This window comes from Aquarana catesbeiana, linkage group LG04 (genome assembly GCF_042186555.1).
Source record: "Aquarana catesbeiana isolate 2022-GZ linkage group LG04, ASM4218655v1, whole genome shotgun sequence".
Lineage (NCBI taxonomy): Eukaryota > Metazoa > Chordata > Amphibia > Anura > Ranidae > Aquarana > Aquarana catesbeiana.
In genome coordinates this window covers 336,704,524-336,722,404 of record NC_133327.1, presented here as the reverse complement: position 1 = coordinate 336,722,404, position 17,881 = coordinate 336,704,524, and the positions used below count along the sequence as shown (strand labels likewise).

Sequence of the window (17,881 nt, the reverse complement as noted above, 5' to 3'; positions counted from 1 at the left end):
ATGAGGCATAGCAAGACTCTGACAGCCACAAGCATGACTCCCAGAGGCAGAGGCATGATGGGACTTGTAGTTTTGCAACAGCTGGAGGTCCGCTAATTGCATATCCCTGCCCTAAAGCATCTCTTGTCCCATGGAGTAGATGTGCCAGTATCTCCACAAGACGGCGTCCAAAGTTTTGGTTCAAACCTTTGCACGATACCAAAGTTCAACGGGAGTATTCATCCTGTTCTGGATGTAAAATCCCTTAAAGAGGAAGTAAACGTCCCTCTGTTTGTACCTATAGGTAAGGCTTACCTATAGGTACTGTAAATATTAGAGGTCGATCGATATATCGGCCAATATTTGGCGTTTTTTAATTAATTGACATCGGCCGATTGTGCTGATAAAAAAGGCCGATTATAACTTCAGCGCGACTTCTGTAATAGAAGTCAATGCAAGTTGCCTAAAGTCTTACGTGGAGCGACTTGTTTGTCCTCTCTGGGCAGCCTGCCAAGTCTGATAAAAGAACCAAGAAGAGATACAATGTTTTTACTTATCAATGAACTAAACTCTGTGTGTTGGAGTTCTCAGTTTAACCATTTAAAGACTAAATCTTTTCTGACACTTGCTTACAAGTAAAAATCCTGTATTTTCTGCTAGAAAATCACTTAGAACCCCCAAAAATTATATATTTATTTTTTAGCAGAGACCCTAGGGAATAAAATAGCGGTTGTTGCAATACTTTATGTCACACGGTATTTGCGCAGCGGTCTTTCAAATGCTATTTTTTTGGGAAAAGTACACTAATGAATTAAAAAATAAATAAAACGGTAAAGTTAGCCCATTTTTTTCGTCCAAAAGTCTTGATTACCTGTTTTTGTGTATTTAATATTTAAGGTATAGTTTTGTTTTTTTTTTTTATCTAAATTATACATGCACGTGAACTGATTGGAGGTTTGTTTTGATAAATAAATGTTTAAATGTAAGAAATTTTCTGTATCACTTATTAAGGCTGCTTTCACACTGGAGCGGGCAGGCATTGACGGTAAAACGCTGATAGTTTTAGCGGCGCTATTCGGCCGCTAGCGGGGCGCTTATAACCCAGCTAGCGGCCGATGAAATGCGCACGTGAAACGCTGCCGCCAAATCGCTTTGCAGGCGCTTCGGCAGCTGTGCGCATTCGTTTCAATGGGCAGGAGTGGTGGAGGAGCGGTACACACCGCTCCAAAGATGCTGCTTGCAGGACTTTTTTTTTTTTTTTTTTTTAACATCCTGCCAGCGCATCGCCTCAGTGTGAAAGCACTCGGGCTTTCACACTGAGACTGCGGCGGAGCCACTTTACAGGCGCTATTTTTAGCCCAAAAGCGCCTGAAAAATGCTCCAGTGTTAAAATAGGTCTAACTGTTAGATTTTATGAAATGAAGGGGAAAAAGAAAAAAATCGGGCTAACATATCGGCCCAAAAAAATCGGCATCATATATCGACCATCGGCCGCGATTTCTAAATATCGGCCAGAGAGAAACCCATATCAGTTGACCTCTAGTAAATATCTCCTAAACATGCAGCGTTTGGAGATATTTACTGTATGCTGCGCCAATGACGTCATTGGTGTATGCAATCTAAAGCTTGTGCCATTTTTCAGAGCCCTGTACCGTGGTCCAGCAGCTCCCGTGCGCATGCACGGGAGTGACGTCACGTGGCTCCAGCCAATCACACAGCCGGAGTCTGCGGACCTGGAAGGAAGATGGGCGAATATGGATGCGGCCTCCAGTGGTGACGAAGAGAGCTTCATTTGCAGGTAAGTTTCACATAATGTGCTAGTAGGCAATGCCTACTAGCGCATTGTGCCTTTACTTTGCAGGTGACCAAAAAAAGAGCCAGGGTTTACTTCCTCTTTAATGAATGCCATCAAATTCCAACATTTTACATGGGATCTGCAAGAGTCCTTTTTGCCTATCTGAGATGAGGGGAGTGCCTAACATCTGTAGATATCCAGGATGTCTATCCACATTCCCATTTATCTACCTCATCAGCATTTTCTGGGCTCAGCGACGGTAGATAATCATTTCCAGTTAGGCCAAAAGGCAGTGTGACAATCCTCCGCTCCGAGTTTTCACTAAAGTCCTAGCACCTTTTTGCTCTTCTCAGAACTCAAGGCATCCAGTTCACTGGTCATCTAAACGACCTGTGCATGCACAGCTCAGTGTACATTCTGCAGAAGATTGCAATAGGCAGGTAAGGTATACTTGCATTGCATGTCTCCTGCAGTAAAAAAAACCTGCCTTTCTATTAACATTTAGTCCTACTTTAACTTAAAGTAGACATCTTGTTAACACTTGTGAGCTTGCATCTCAGATGTTTGTGTATGGTAGGTGGTTTCCAGGGGTACAAGCTAGAGTGTCACTCCCTTCTCCCTCCTTGGTTTCTCACTTCCTATGTTCCTTTTGTCACTGTACATATTAGCAGATCCATCTAGCCCTCCCAGGTCTTCTGGATCAAGGTGTTTACCCTAGTTCCTGTGGCAGGACAGTTTTTCAGAGTTTTTTTTTCCAAATCCCAAGGGGAATGAACCCCATCTTCCATTTTAAAGCTCTGAAAATCTTTATTTGATCTGACACAGTTCACATGGTGTTTGTGTGGTATTCACCAGGCCTGCCATCACATCCTTTCACCAGGAAGATTTTATGGTCCCTGTGGACATCAGACGTGTGCTTGTCAGGCCCATCTTTCCAAGGCACCAGGGTTCCCTACGCTTTGCTATGGGTCCTGTGTACTTTGTGGCCCTTCCGTTCAGATTCTCATCTGAACTTTAGTTATGCACCAAGATGTTTGCTCCTTTACCAGCTCTGATGCACTGTTGTGGCATCTCCGTTGTAGGTTATACAGGCAACCATTCATTGAGAACCGTTCATGCGATTCCAGATAATGTAGCTTTGACTGTCTAGACATTTCAACAGTTTGATCTGCACGTTCAGAAACTGACACATCAATTGGTTTCTCTGGGCCTAAACCTCAACACAGCTCAGGCCAGTGTTTCAAGTCCCAGATTCATGTTCTTCAGTCAATGAGCTGCTGGAATTCATGCTTTTGCTTGAGAATCCTCAATCTGATAATCTGGTAGTTCTCTTTGATTGTCTCATTTACTCAGTTTAATTGCAGACTACATGATTGCTTATAGCCTGTTGGATTAGGATACAGTTCTGGACACCTTGTTCTGTGCATGTGAATTTGGTTATCTTGAGAAATATTTCCTCCTGATCAACGTTCTGGAGCCTTGGGTGATTTGGCTGTCTCTGCAGCTTTAAATGTCTTGCTTGGAGGGTCATCCTATTCTAATTTATTTGGACAACGCTATTGCAGGGGCGTACATCAACCATGAGGGAGGAACCAGAAGTCTTCACAGCAAGAGACCTAGATCAGATCCTGTCCTAGATAGAAATTCACACTTTAGCCTTGTCTGACATTTACATCTGTCAGGCAGTTGGCTGCTAGATTTCCTAGGCTGGCAATGTCTAGACCCAGCGTGGAGTTAATCGGTTGCTCTCTGCACTGCAAAAACAGCTGTTTAAACCCATTAGACATTCTCTTTGCTCTTCCCAACATGGTATCTGAATTGGAAGTCTTATCCTAAAAGCTGCTATCCCAGTGCTGTTTTAAACTAAAGCAGGCACCATATGTTTAGTGCTCTTCAGGTTCAGAGTTAGTGTCCTTATTGGAAGATTGGCCCCATATTGCTGTTCTGGCGACAACCCACTGGTTAGGATTTTCTTTCACTTTCCATAACAAAAGTAAACCAAACAAACAAGACAAATCTCCTAAATGGGAGGTACAGACAGCAAAAAGGAAACCTGACAGGTATTCTAAACCCCCCCCCCCCTTTTTTTTTTTTCCTTGTCCAAGACAAAAAATGTCTTTAGTTCTACCTTGATGGCCATTAAAAGCATTTAAAATTTTATAGAAATATGTACAGTATATGTATGTTATAGTTCATATCATACTTTACTGAGTATTGTCTCCGATATTTCATATCATGCTTTACTGAGTAATGGTCTCTTTTTGCAGATTACTTCTGGGGATGTTGCATTACTATGGTCCGAGCTTATATGTTGCGTATTTTCATCTTTCTGGGATAGTACTGTGAGCACTGATCCAGATTACTGGTTATCCTGGAAACCAACCTCATCTCCAGATGGAAGCACCACTCAAGTTCTTCTGGAACCTTCTGTGAAGGTAAAATTATGGGATTTTATTCAGTATTTATTTTCCTCTATTATTACTAGTTAGTGCATGGCATTGCCAAAAGTATAGCAAAACTGTTTAATGTTTTACATTAAGCACCATTTGTGTAATCCCTACAACCTGCATGTGCACCTTAATCTGTCCTTCCCAGTCATGCCTTGCAAAGAAGCACTCACACTAGGAGTAGATATGGGAAAGCCTTGGGAAAATCGGGGGGGTTTAATACATTTTTTTTTCATCTTTTACCATGATGAATTAATATATCTGACATGGTATTTAAACTATATAATGTAAAGACTTTAATGAAAGATTTCTGAGACTTTATGTAAAGGCTTAACTTATTGCAAGTTCTCTCAGCTAAAGACCAGAAAATCCTGGAATACAAATCAAGGTGTGTGTTTATAAAACTGGGTTTTTTCTCTGTTTAGTTCTCGGCAGTTCTCAGAAGAAAATTATCTCCTCTGCAGCTGATTTATGACATTGTGAACTTCAGTTCTCAGAGGGAAAACAGAGGAGAAGTGTTTCCTCTGAAAACGGCTGAGATCCGTGTAAAAGTGGATGGGCTGCCTGTAATCTCGTGAGATATTGTGAGATTACGGTGCAGCCGAGTTCAACTTGTATATAGTATACATTGGGGACAGAAAGTATTCAGACCCCCTTCAATTTTTCACTCTTTATTATATTGCAATCATTTAAGTTCATTTTTTTTCCTCATTAATGTACACACAGTACCCCATATTGACAGAAAAACAGAATTGTTGACATTTTTGCAGATTTATTAAAAAAGAAAAACTGAAATATCACATGGTCCTAAGTATTCAGACCCTTTGCTGTGACACTCATATATTTAACTCGGGTGCTGTCCATTTCTTCTAATCATCCTGGAGATGGTTCTACACCTTCATTTGAGTCCAGCTGTGTTTGATTATACTGATTGGACTTGATTAGGAAAGCCACACACCTGTCTATGTAAGACCTTACAGCTCACAGTGCATGTCAGAGCAAATGAGAATCATGAGGTCAAAGGAACTGCCTGAAGAGCTCAGACAAAATTGTGGCAAGGCACAGATTTGGCCAAGGTTACAAAAAAATTTCTGCTGCACTTAAGGTTCCTAAGAGCACAGTGGCCTCCATAATCCTTAAATGGAAGACGTTTGGGACGACCAGAACCCTTCCTAGAGCCAGCCGTCTGGCCAAACTGAGCTATCGGGGGAGAAGAACCTTGGTGAGAGAGGTAAAGAAGAACCCAAAGATCACTGTGGCTGAGCTCCAGAGATGCAGTCGGGAGATGGGAGAAAGTGTAGAAAGTCAACCATCACTGCAGCCCACCACCAGTCGGGGCTTTATGGCAGAGTGGCCCGACGGAAGCCTCTCCTTAGTGCAAGACACATGAAAGCCCGAATGGAGTTTGCTAAAAAAAAAAACACCTGAAGGACTCCAAGATGGTGAGAAATAGGATTCTCTGGTCTGATGAGACCAAGATAGAGCTTTTTGGCCTTAATTCTCAGTGGTATGTGTGGAGAAAACCAGGCACTGCTCATCGCCTGTCCAATACAGTCCCAACAGTGAAGCATGGTAGTGGCAGCATCTTGCTGTGGGGGTGTTTTTCAGCTGCAAGGACAGGATGACTGGTTGCAATCGAGGGAAAGATGAATGCGGCCAAGTACAGGGATATCCTGGATGAAAACCTTCTCCAGAGTGCTCAGGACCTCAGACTGGGCCGAAGCACACAGCTAAAATAACAAATGAGTGGCTTCACAACAACTCCGTGACTGTTCTTGAATGGCCCAGCCAGAGCCCTGACTTAAACCCAATTGAGCATCTCCGGAGAGACCTAAAAATGGCTGTCCACCAACGTTTACCATCCAATCTGATAGAACTGGAGAGGATCTGCAAGGAGGAATGGCAGAGGATCCCCAAATCCAGGTGTGAAAAACTTGTATTTTTCCCAAAAAGACTCATGGCTGTATTAGATCAAAAGGGTGCTTCTACTAAATACTGAGCAAAGGGTCTGAATACTTAGGACCATGTGATGTTTCAATTTTTCTTTTTTAATCTGCAAAAATGTCAACAATTCTGTGTTTTTCTGTCAATATGGGGTGCTGTGTGTACATTTATGAGGTAAAAAAAAATTAACTTAAAGGATTTTAGCAAATGGCTGCAATATAACAAAGAGTGAAAAATTTAAGGGGGTCTGAATACTTTCCGTCCCCACTATATATTCATTTTTAACCCACTGGTGCTGATATATTGGGTGGCACAGTGGTGTGGTGGGTAGCCCTCTCGCCTAGCAGTAAGAAGGGTCGATGGTTTGAATCCCGACCACGACACTACCTGCCTGGAGTTTGCCATGGCCAAAATTGTTGCCACCCCAGAAATTTTTCCAGAAAATCAAGTATTTCTCACAGAAAAGTATTGCAGTAACACATGTTTTGCTATACACATGTTTATTCCCTTTGTGTGTATTGGAACAAAACAAAAAAAAGGGAGGAAAAAAAGCAAATTGGACATGTCGTCTCACAAAACTCCAAAAATGGGCTGGTCAGAATTCTTGGCACCCTTAACTTAATATTTGTTTGCACACCCTTTGGAAAAAATAACTGAAATCAGTCGCTTCCTATAACCATCAATAAGCTTCTTACACCTCTCACCAAGAATTTTGGACCACTCTTCCTTTGCAAACTGCTCCAAGTCTCTCAAATTGGAAGGGTGCCTTTTCCCAACAGCAATTTTAAGCTCTCTCCACAGGTGTTCAATGGGATTTAGATCTGGACTCATTGCTGGCCACTTTAGAACTCTCCAGTGCTTTGTTGCCATCCATTTCTGGGTGCTTTTTGACGTATGTTTGGGGTTATTGTCCTGCTGGAAGACCCAAGATCTTTGAGGCAAACCCAGCTTTCTGACACTGGGCTCTACAGTGCGACCCAAAATCCTTTGGTAATCCTCAGGTTTCACGATGCCTTGCACACATTCAAGGCACCCAGTGCCAGAGGCAGCAAAACAACCCCAAAACATCATTTAACCTCCACCATATTTCACTGTAGGTACTGTGTTCTTTTCTTTGTAGGCCTCATTACGTTTTCGGTAAACAGTAGAATGATGTGCTTTACCAAAAAGCTCTATCTTGGTCTCATCTGTCCACAAGATGTTTTCCCAGAAGGATTTTGGCTTACTCAAGTACGTTTTGGCAAACTGTAGTCTTGCTTTTTTATGTCTGTGTCAGCAGTGGGGTCCTCCTGGGTCTCCAACCATGGCGTTTCATTTAAATGTCGATGGATAGTTTGCGATGACACCAATGCTCCCTGAGCCTGCAGGACAGCTTGAATTTCTTTGGAACTTGTTTGGGGCTGCTTATCCACCATCCGGACTATCCTGCGTTGCAACCTTCCATCAGTTTTTCTCTTCCGTCCACGCCCAGAGAGATTAGCTACAGTGCCATGGGTTGCAAACTTCTTGATAATGTTGCGCACTATGGACAAAGGCAAATCTAGATCTCTGGAGATAGACTTGTAACCTTGAGATTGATGATATTTTTCCACTATTTTGGTTCTCAGGTCCTCAGACAGTTCTCTTCTCCTCTTTCTGTTGTCCATGCTTAGTGTGGCACACACAGTGCAAAGACTAAGTGAACTTCTCTCCTTTTTATCTGCTTTCAGGTGTGATTTTTATATTGCCCACACCTGTTACTTGCCCCAGGCGAGTTTAAAGGAGCATCACATGCTTGAAACAATCTTATTTCTCCACAATTTTGAAAGGGTGCCAATAATTTTGACCACCTAATTTTTGGAATTTTGTGTGACATTATGTCCAACTTGCTTTTTTTCCTCCCTTTTTTGTTTTGCTCCAATACACACAAAGGGAATAAACGTGTGTATAGCAAAACGTGTTACTGTAATACTTTCCTGTGAGAAACACTTGATTTTCTGGAAAAATTTCTGGGGTGCCAACAATTTCGGCCATGACTGTAATTGTGTATTTAACCACTTGCCGACCGCCTCACGCTGATATACGTCATCAGAATGGCACGGGCAGGCAGAATCACGTACCCAAACGTGATCTGCCTCCCACGGGTGGGGGGTCCAATCGGTCCCCCCAAACACCCCCCCCCCCCCCCTGGTGCCAGAGGCGGTCGGCTTTGGTCTGGGAGCGTTCAGAGATGAGGGGGAGGCCATCCATTCGTGGCCCCCCCCTCGCGGTCGCTCCCAGCCAATGGGAATCCTCCCCTGCCTGTGTGTAGTACACACAGGCAGAGGATGTGATGTCATCTCTCCTCGGCTCGGCAGTTTCCTTTCCGGCGCCGAGGAGAGAAGACATCTAAGTGAGTGCACAAACACACACACACAGTAGAACATGCCAGGCACACTTTACACCCCCAATAAAACCCCCCCACCCCCCCCGGTCACACTGACACCAAGCAGTTTTTTTTTCTTCTGATTACTGCATGGTGTCAGTTTGTGACAGTTAGAAGTGGTAGGGCAGTTAGTGTTAGCCCCCTGTAGGTCTAGGGTACCCCCCCTAACCCCCCCAATAAAGTTTTAACCCCTTGATCACCCCCGTCACCAGTGTCGCTAAGCGATCATTTTTCTGATCGCTGTATTAGTGTCGCTGGTGACGCTAGTTAGGGACGTAAATATTTAGGTTCGCCGTCAGCGTTTTATAGCGACAGGGACCCCCATATACTACCTAATAAATGTTTTAACCCTTTGATTGCCCCCTAGTTAACCCTTTCACCACTGATCACCGTATAACTGTCACGGGTGACGCTGGTTAGTTTGTTTATTTTTTATAGTGTCAGGGCACCCGCCGTTTATTACCGAATAAAGGTTTAGCCCCCTGATCGCCCGGCGGTGATATGCGTCGCCCCAGGCAGCGTCAGATTAGCGCCAGTACCGCTAACACCCACGCACGCAGCATACGCCTCCCTTAGTGGTATAGTATCTGAACGGATCAATATCTGATCCGATCAGATCTATACTAGCGTCCCCAGCAGTTTAGGGTTCCCAAAAACGCAGTGTTAGCGGGATCAGCCCAGATACCTGCTAGCACCTGCGTTTTTCCCCTCCGCCCGGCCCAGCCCAGCCCACCCAAGTGCATTATCGATCGATCACTGTCACTTACAAAACACTAAACGCTGCAGCGTTCGCAGAGTCAGGCCTGATCCCTGCGATCGCTAACAATTTTTTTGGTAGCGTTTTGGTGAACTGGCAAGCACCACCCCCAAGCAGCATCAGGTTAGCGCCAGTAGCGCTAACACCCACCCACGCACGCACCGTACACCTCCCTTAGTGGTATAGTATCTGAACGGATCAATATCTGATCAGATCTATACTAGAGTCCCCAGCAGTTTAGGGTTCCCAAAAACGCAGTGTTAGCGGAATCAGCCCAGATACCTGCTAGCACCTGCGTTTTACCCCTCCGCCCGGCCCAGCCCACCCAAGTGCAGTATCGATCGATCACTGACACTTACAAAACACTAAACTCATAACTGCAGCGTTCGCAAAGTCAGGCCTGATCCCTGCGATCGCTAACAGTTTTTTTTTGGTAGCGTTTTGGTGAACTGCAAAGCACCAGCGGCCTAGTACACCCCGGTCGTAGTCAAACCAGCACTGCAGTAACACGTGGTGACGTGGCGAGTCCCATAAGTGCAGTTCAAGCTGGTGCGGTGGCAAGCACAAGTAGTGTCCCGCTGCCACCAAGAAGAAGACAAACACAGGCCCGTCGTGCCCATAGTGCCCTTCCTGCTGCATTCGCCAATCCTAATTGGGAACTCACCGCTTCTGCAGCACCCGTACTTCCCCCATTCACATGCCCAACCAAATGCAGTCGGCTGCATGAGAGGCATTTTCTTTGTCCTCCCGAGTACCCCCTACCCAACGAACCCCCCCAAAAAAGATGTCGTGTCTGCAGCAAGCGCGGATATAGGCGTGACACCCGCTATTATTGTCCCTCCTGTCCTGACAATCCTGGTCTTTGCATTGGTGAATGTTTTGAACGCTACCATTCACTAGCTGAGTATTAGCATAGGGTACAGCATTCCACAGACTAGGCGCCATTTCACAGGGTCTCCCAAGATGCCATCGCATTTTGAGAGACCCGAACCTGGAACCGGTTACAGTTATAAAAGTTACAGTTACAAAAAAAGTGTAAAAAAAATAAATATATAAAATAAAAAAAAATAGTTGTCGTTTTATTGTTCTCTCTCTCTCTCTCTCTCTCTCTCTCTCTATTCTCTCTCTATTGTTCTGCTCTGTTTTACTGTATTCTATTCTGCAATGTTTTATTGTTATTATGTTTTATCACGTTTGCTTTTCAGGTATGCAATTTTTTATACTTTACCGTTTACTGTGCTTTATTGTTAACCATTTTTTTGTCTTCAGGTACGCCATTCACGACTTTGAGTGGTTATACCAGAATGATGCCTGCAGGTTTAGGTATCATCTTGGTATCATTCTTTTCAGCCAGCGGTCGGCTTTCATGTAAAAGCAATCCTATCCTAATTAGCCACTAGACTGCTTTTACAAGCAGTGGGAGGGAATGCCCCCCCCCTCCCCCCAACCGCCTTCCGTGTTTTTCTCTGGCTCTCCTGTCTCAACAGGGAACCTGAAAATGCAGCCGGTGATTCAGCCAGCTGACCATAGAGCTGTTCAGAGACCAGAGTGGCTCCAAACATCTCTATGGCCTAAGAAACCGGAAGCTACGAGCATTTCATGACTTCGATTTCGCTGGATGTAAACAGCGCCATTGGGGAAGCATTTTATCACACCCATCTTGGTGTGGTCAGATGCTAGAGAAATCTAGGGTCTAATAGACCCCAATTTTTTCAAAAAAGAGTACCTGTCGCTACCTATTGCTATCATAGGGGATATTTACATTCCCTGAGATAATAAAAATGATTTAAAAAAAAAAAAAAAAAAAATGAAAGGAACAGTTTAAAAATAAGATAAAAAAGCAAAAAAAAAAATTAAAAAAAAAAAAAAAAAAAAAAAGCACCCCTGTCCCCCCTGCTCTCGTGCTAAGGCGAACGCAAGCGTCGGTCTGGCGTCAAATGTAAACAGCAATTGCACCATGCATGTGAGGTATCACCGTGAAGGTCAGATCGAGGGCAGTAATTTTAGCAGTAGACCTCCTCTGTAAATCTAAAGTGGTAACCTGTAAAGGCTTTTAAAGGCTTTTAAAAATGTATTAATTTTGTTGCCACTGCACGTTTGTGCGCAATTTTAAAGCATGTCATGTTTGGTATCCATGTACTCAGCCTAAGATCATCTTTTTTATTTCGTCAAACATTTGGGCAATATAGTGTGTTTTAGTGCATTAAAATTTAAAAAAGTGTGCTTTTTCCCCAAAAAATGCGTTTGAAAAATCGCTGCGCAAATACAGTGTAAAAAAAAAAAAAATGAAACACCCACCATTTTAATCTGTAGGGCATTTGCTTTAAAAAAATATATAATGTTTGGGGGTTCAAAGTAATTTTCTTGCAAAAAAAAAAATTTTTTTCATGTAATCAAAAAGTGTCAGAAAGGGCTTTGTCTTCAAGTGGTTAGAAGAGTGGGTGATGTGTGACATAAGCTTCTAAATGTTGTGCATAAAATGCCAGGACAGTTCTAAATCCCCCCAAATGACCCCATTTTGGAAAGTAGACACCCCAAGCTATTTGCTGAGAGGCATGTCGAGTCCATGGAATATTTTATATTGTGACACAAGTTGCGGGAAAGAGACGACTTTTTTTTTTTTTTTTTTTTTTTTTTTGCGCAAAGTTGTCACTAAATGATATATTGCTCAAACATGCCATGGGAATATGTGAAATTACACCCCAAAATACATTCTGTTGCTTCTCCTGAGTACGGGGATACCACATGTGTGGGACTTTTTGGGAGCCTAGCCGCGTACGGGACCCCGAAAACCAAGCACCGCCTTCAGGCTTTCTAAGGGCGTAAATTTTTGATTTCACTCTTCACTGCCTATCACAGTTTCAGAGGCCATGGAATGCCCAGGTGGCAACACCCCCCCCCCCCAAATGACCCAATTTTGGAAAGTAGACACCCCAAGCTATTTGCTGAGAGGTATAGTGAGTATTTTGCAGACCTCACTTTTTGTCACAAAGTTTTGAAAAAAAAAGTTTTTTTCTTGTCTTTCTTCATTTTCAAAAACAAATGAGAGCTGCAAAATACTCACCATGCCTCTCAGCAAATAGCTTGGGGTGTCTACTTTCCAAAATGGGGTAATTTGGGGGGGGGGGGGGGGTTTGTGCCACTTGGGCATTCCATGGCCTCCGAAACTGTGATAGGCAGTGAAGAGTGAAATCAAAAATTTACACCCTTAGAAATCCTGAAGGCGGTGATTGGTTTTCGGGGCCCCGTACGCGGCTAGGCTCCTAAAAAGTCCCACACATGTGGTATTCCCATACTCAGGAGAAGCAGCTAAATGTATTTTGGGGTGCAATTCCACATATGCCCATGGCCTGTGTGAGCAATATATCATTTAGTGACAACTTTCTGTAATTTTTTTTTTTTTGTCATTCAATCACTTGGGACAAAAAAAATGAATATTCAATGGGCTCAGCAAATTCCTTGGGGTGTCTACTTTCCAAAATGGGGTAATTTGTGGGGGTTTTGTACTGCCCTGCCATTTTAGCACCTCAAGAAACGACATAGGCAGTCATAAATTAAAGGCTGTGTAAATTCCAGAAAATGTACCCTAGTTTGTAGGCGCTATAACTTTTGCGCAAACCAATAAATATACACTTATTGACATTTTTTTTTTACCAAAGACATGTGGCCGAATACATTTTGGCCTAAATGTATGACTAAAATTGAGTTTATTGGATTTTTTTTAGAACAAAAAGTAGAAAATATCATTTTTCTTCAAAATTTTCGGTCTTTTTCCGTGTATATCGCAAAAAATAAAAATGGCAGAGGTGATCAAATACCATCAAAAGAAAGCTCTATTTGTGGGAAGAAAAGGACGCAAATTTCGTTTGGGTACAGCATTGCATGACCGCGCAATTAGCAGTTAAAGCGACGCAGTGCCAAATTGTAAAAAGTGCTCTGGTCAGGAAGGGGGTAAATCCTTCCAGGGCTGAAGTGGTTAAGCTGTGTTTTAATAATTCTTTTTTTTTTTTTTCAGGGTCCTGCCATCCTAAGTAGAGCTGTGTTCTCCAAATGCTTCTGTGAAGTTCTTTTAAACAGCAGCAAACCGGTACCATGGGATTTGAGCGGGAATCTGACCTCCCATGTTAGCCTGGGAGAGGGGACTGAGAAAACACACCAACTACAAGTGATCAACTCAACACTTTGGACAAATATGGCAGTTTCATCTTTGGCAAGCTTTAGGTCCATTTTCTTTGTTTCATTTACTAATTTTAAAGCCCTGTTTAAAATGCTTGGGCAAAATAATTTGTGTAAAAGTCTAATAGCATTCAAAACACACACAATTTTTATAGTTGACCTTCAACAAATACACAGCATCAATTGACTAGGTCCTAAGTTAGCACAGCTTGAGATGGTGCATATCCTTAGTCATCTTGCCGTTTGAGTAAAACCAAGGATAGGTCAAACAGCATTGTAGTGGCTACGTGCTATTTTAATGCAGTATGATCTTTTAGGTTATATTGGGAAAATGTATGCAAATACCACGGCACTACTATTGTGATGATGGAAAAAAAAAAATATATATATATATATATATATATATATATATATATATATATATATATATATATATATATATATATATATATAAAATAAACAGTTGTATGCAAAAGTTTAGGAACCCCTGACAATTTCCATGATTGTCATTTATAAATAATTGGGTGTTTGGATCAGCAATTTCATTTTGATCTATAAAATAACTGAAGGACACAGTAATATTTCAGTAGTGAAATTAGGTTTATTGGATTAACAGAAAATGCGCAATATGCATCAAAACGAAATTAGACAGGTGCATAAATGTGGAAACCCTTGTCATTTTGTTGATTTGAATACCTGTAACTACTTAGCACTGAATAATTGGAAGAAACAAACAAACAATTGGTTTGGTGAGGAAATGGAAGACCACAGGCACAGTTCTTAAGGCCAGAAGTGGCAGGCCACATAAAATATTGGAGAGGCGTCGGATGGTGAGAACGTCAATAACAGCCCCCAGACCACCTCCAAAGACCTACAACATCAACTAGCAGATGATGTCACTGTGCATCCTTCAACAATTCAGCTCACTTTTCACAGGGAGAAGCTCTATGGGAGAGTGATGCGAAAGAAGCCTTTTCTGCACACACGCCACAAACTGAGTCGCTTTAGGTATGCAATTGCACATTTGGACAAGCCAGCTTCATTTTGGAATCAGGTGCTTTGGACTGATGAAACAAAGCTTGAGTTATTTGGTCATAACAAGGGGCGTTATGCATGGTGGCAAAAGAACGCCGCATTCCAAGAACAACACTTGCTACCCACAGTAAAATTTAGTGGAGGTTCCATCATGCTATGGGGCTGTGTGGCCAAGTGCCGGTACTGGGAATCTGGTTAAAGTTGAGGGTTGCATGGATTCCACTCAATATCAGCAGTTTCTTGAGAATATTGAGAAATCGGTCACAAAGTTGAAGTTACGCCGGGGCTGGATATTTCACCAAGACAATGACCCAAAACACTGCTCAAAATCTACTCGAGTATTTATGCAGAGGAACAAGTACAATGTTCTGGAATGGCCATCCCAGTCCCCAGACCTGAATATCATTGAACATCTGTGGGGTGATTTGAAGCGGGCTGTCCATGCTCGGCAACCACCAAACCTAACTGAACTGGAGATGTTTTGTAAGGAGGAATGGTCCAAAATACATTCATCCAGAATCCAGACACTCATTACAGGCTATAGGAAGCGTCTAGAAGCTGCTATTTCTGCTAAAGGAGGCTCTACTAAATATTGATGTAATTTTTCTGATGGGGTGCCCAAATTTATGCACCTGTCTAATTTTGTTTTGATGCATATTGCGCATTTTCTATTAATCCAGTAAACCTCATTTCACTACTGAAATATTACTGTATCCTTCAGTTATTTGATAGATCAAAATGAAATTGCTGATCCAAACACCCAAATATTTATAAATGACAATCATGGAAATTGTCAGGGGTTCCTAAACTGTTGCATACAACTGTGTGTGTATATGTATGTGTGTGTGTGTGTGTATAGATAGATAGATATATATAGATATATACACACACACACACACACAGTGGGGACGGAAAGTATTCAGACCCCCTTAAATTTTTCGCTCTTTGTTATATTGCAGCCATTTGCTAAAATTATTCAAGTTCATTTTTTTTTTTTTCCTCAATGTACACACAGCACCCCATATTGACAGAAAAACACAGAATTGTTGACATTTTTGCAGATTTATTAAAAAAGAAAAACTGAAATATCACAAAAACAAACCTGTTCCTAAGTATTCAGACCCTTTGCTCAGTATTTAGTAGAAGCACCCTTTTGATCTAATACAGCCATGAGTCTTTTTGGGAAAGATGCAACAAGTTTTTCACACCTGGATTTGGGGATCCTCTGCCATTCCTCCTTGCAGATCCTCTCCAGTTCTGTCAGGTTGGATGGTAAACGGTGGTGGACAGCCATTTTTAGGTTTCTCCAGAGATGCTCAATTGGGTTTAAGTTAGGGCTCTGGCTGGGCCATTCAAGAACAGTCACAGAGTTGTTGTGAAGCCACTCCTTCGTTATTTTAGCTGTGTGTTTAGGGTCATTGTCTTGTTGGAAGGTAAACCTTCGGCCCAGTCTGAGGTCCAAAGGTTTTCGTCCACGATATCCCTGTACTTGGCCGCATTCATCTTTCCCTCTATTGCAACCAGTTGTCCTGTCCCTGCAGCTGAAAAACACCCCCACAGCATGATGCTGCCACCACCATGCTTCACTGTTGGGACTGTATTGGACAGGTGATGAGCAGTGCCTGGTTTTCTCCACACATACTGCTTAGAATTACGGCCAAAGAGTTCTATCTTGGTCTCATCAGACCAGAGAATCCTATTTCTCACCATCCTTGGAGTCCTTCAGGTGTGTTTTTTTTTAGCAAACTCCATGCAGGCTTTCATGTGTCTTGCACTGAGGAGAGGCTTCCGTCGGGCCACTCTGCCATAAAGCCCCAACTGGTGGATGGCTGCAGTGATGGTTGACTTTCTACAACTTTCTCCCATCTCCCGACTGCATCTCTGGAGCTCAGCCACAGTGATCTTTGGGTTCTTCTTTACCTCTCTCACCAAGGCTCTTCTCCCCCGATAGCTCAGTTTGGCCGGATGGCCAGCTCTAGGAAGGGTTCTGGTCGTCCCAAACGTCTTCCATTTCAAGGATTATGGAGGCCACTGTGCTCTTAGGAACCTTAAGTGCAGCAGGATTTTTTTGTAACCTTGGCCAGATCTGTGCCATGCCACAATTCTGTCTCTGAGCTCTTCAGGCAGTTCATTTGACCTCATGATTCTCATTTGCTCTGACATGCACTGTGAGCTGTAAGGTCTTATATAGACAGGTGTGTGGCTTTCCTAATCAAGTCCAATCAATATAATCAAACACAGCTGGACTGAAATGAAGGTGTAGAACCATCTCAAGGATGATCAGAAGAAATGGACAGCACCTGAGTTAAATATGAGTGTCACAGCAAAGGGTCTGAATACTTAAGACCATGTGATATTTCAGTTTTTTTCTTTTTTAATAAATCTGCAAAAATGTCAACAATTCCGTGTTTTTCTGTCAATATGGGGTGCTGTGTGTACATTAATGAGGAAAAAAAAATGAACTTAAATGATTTTAGCAAATAAAGAGTGAAAAATTTAAGGGGGTCTGAATACTTTCCGTCCCCACTGTGTGTGTGTGTGTGTGTGTGTGTGTGTATATATATATATATATATATATATATATATATATATATATATATATATATATATATATTCATTCCTATCTAAAATGTATAGAATGAGCTTGCTGCTAATCACTGAAATGTGTTCCCACACCCAATAGAACTTAATAGCTAAAAACTGTAAATGGCCAAAAACAAATAGTGGTGGAAACCCCCTGTGTGAATGTGAAAACACCAGAATGCTGTTCCCAACTTATAATGCTAAAACCTTAATAACTGGTATATAACTCAAAAAAAAAAAAAAAAAAAAAAAGGTCTGAGGTGTTGGAGGAACACCCTTAGGAAGAGGTGGAAGCTTTTGATCAAAATCTTCTGTTGACTCCTCCTCTCAGGGAATAGTCTCAGGGCCAGCCCCAAGCTGTCACGGACACATGACCATATTGGCCTTCCTTGGAGACATGGTGCAAACTAGCTTGAAGTTTTTACTTCCAGTGGCTTCATCTATAGTCACTGCATTTTGGTCCTAAAGGCTGCCTAATCATCCCAAATCCTTTCTTGTGCACCCTCACCTGCAGAAAGTGATTATGCTGATTAGGCTCAACCAAAGAAGTTGTTTTTACCTTTTTAAACATTTTGCTCAGCAGTACCCAGTGGAGAAAGAAATTCTGGAAGAAATGGGGTTATCCAACTGTTCATTTTGCCATTTCCTATTTGATTAAAACCCTCATGGTGCCAGTGGATTAGGTCCCACGGTTTTTACAAGTGCCACGGACTCTGCTACAGTGCATCTGGAAAGCCTTATTCCACAATGGGTTAAATTTA

At 42.4% G+C, this 17,881-nt stretch overlaps 1 protein-coding gene across 1 annotated transcript in view; it reads left to right on the top strand.

Moving 5' to 3' along the window:
* Positions 1-17,881, top strand: part of MDN1 (midasin AAA ATPase 1) — a 455,945-nt gene that overhangs the window by 270,780 nt on the left and 167,284 nt on the right. The window contains 2 exon segments of the mRNA XM_073628928.1: positions 4,042-4,209; positions 13,342-13,547. Of these exon segments, the coding sequence (XP_073485029.1) occupies positions 4,042-4,209; positions 13,342-13,547 (374 nt within the window).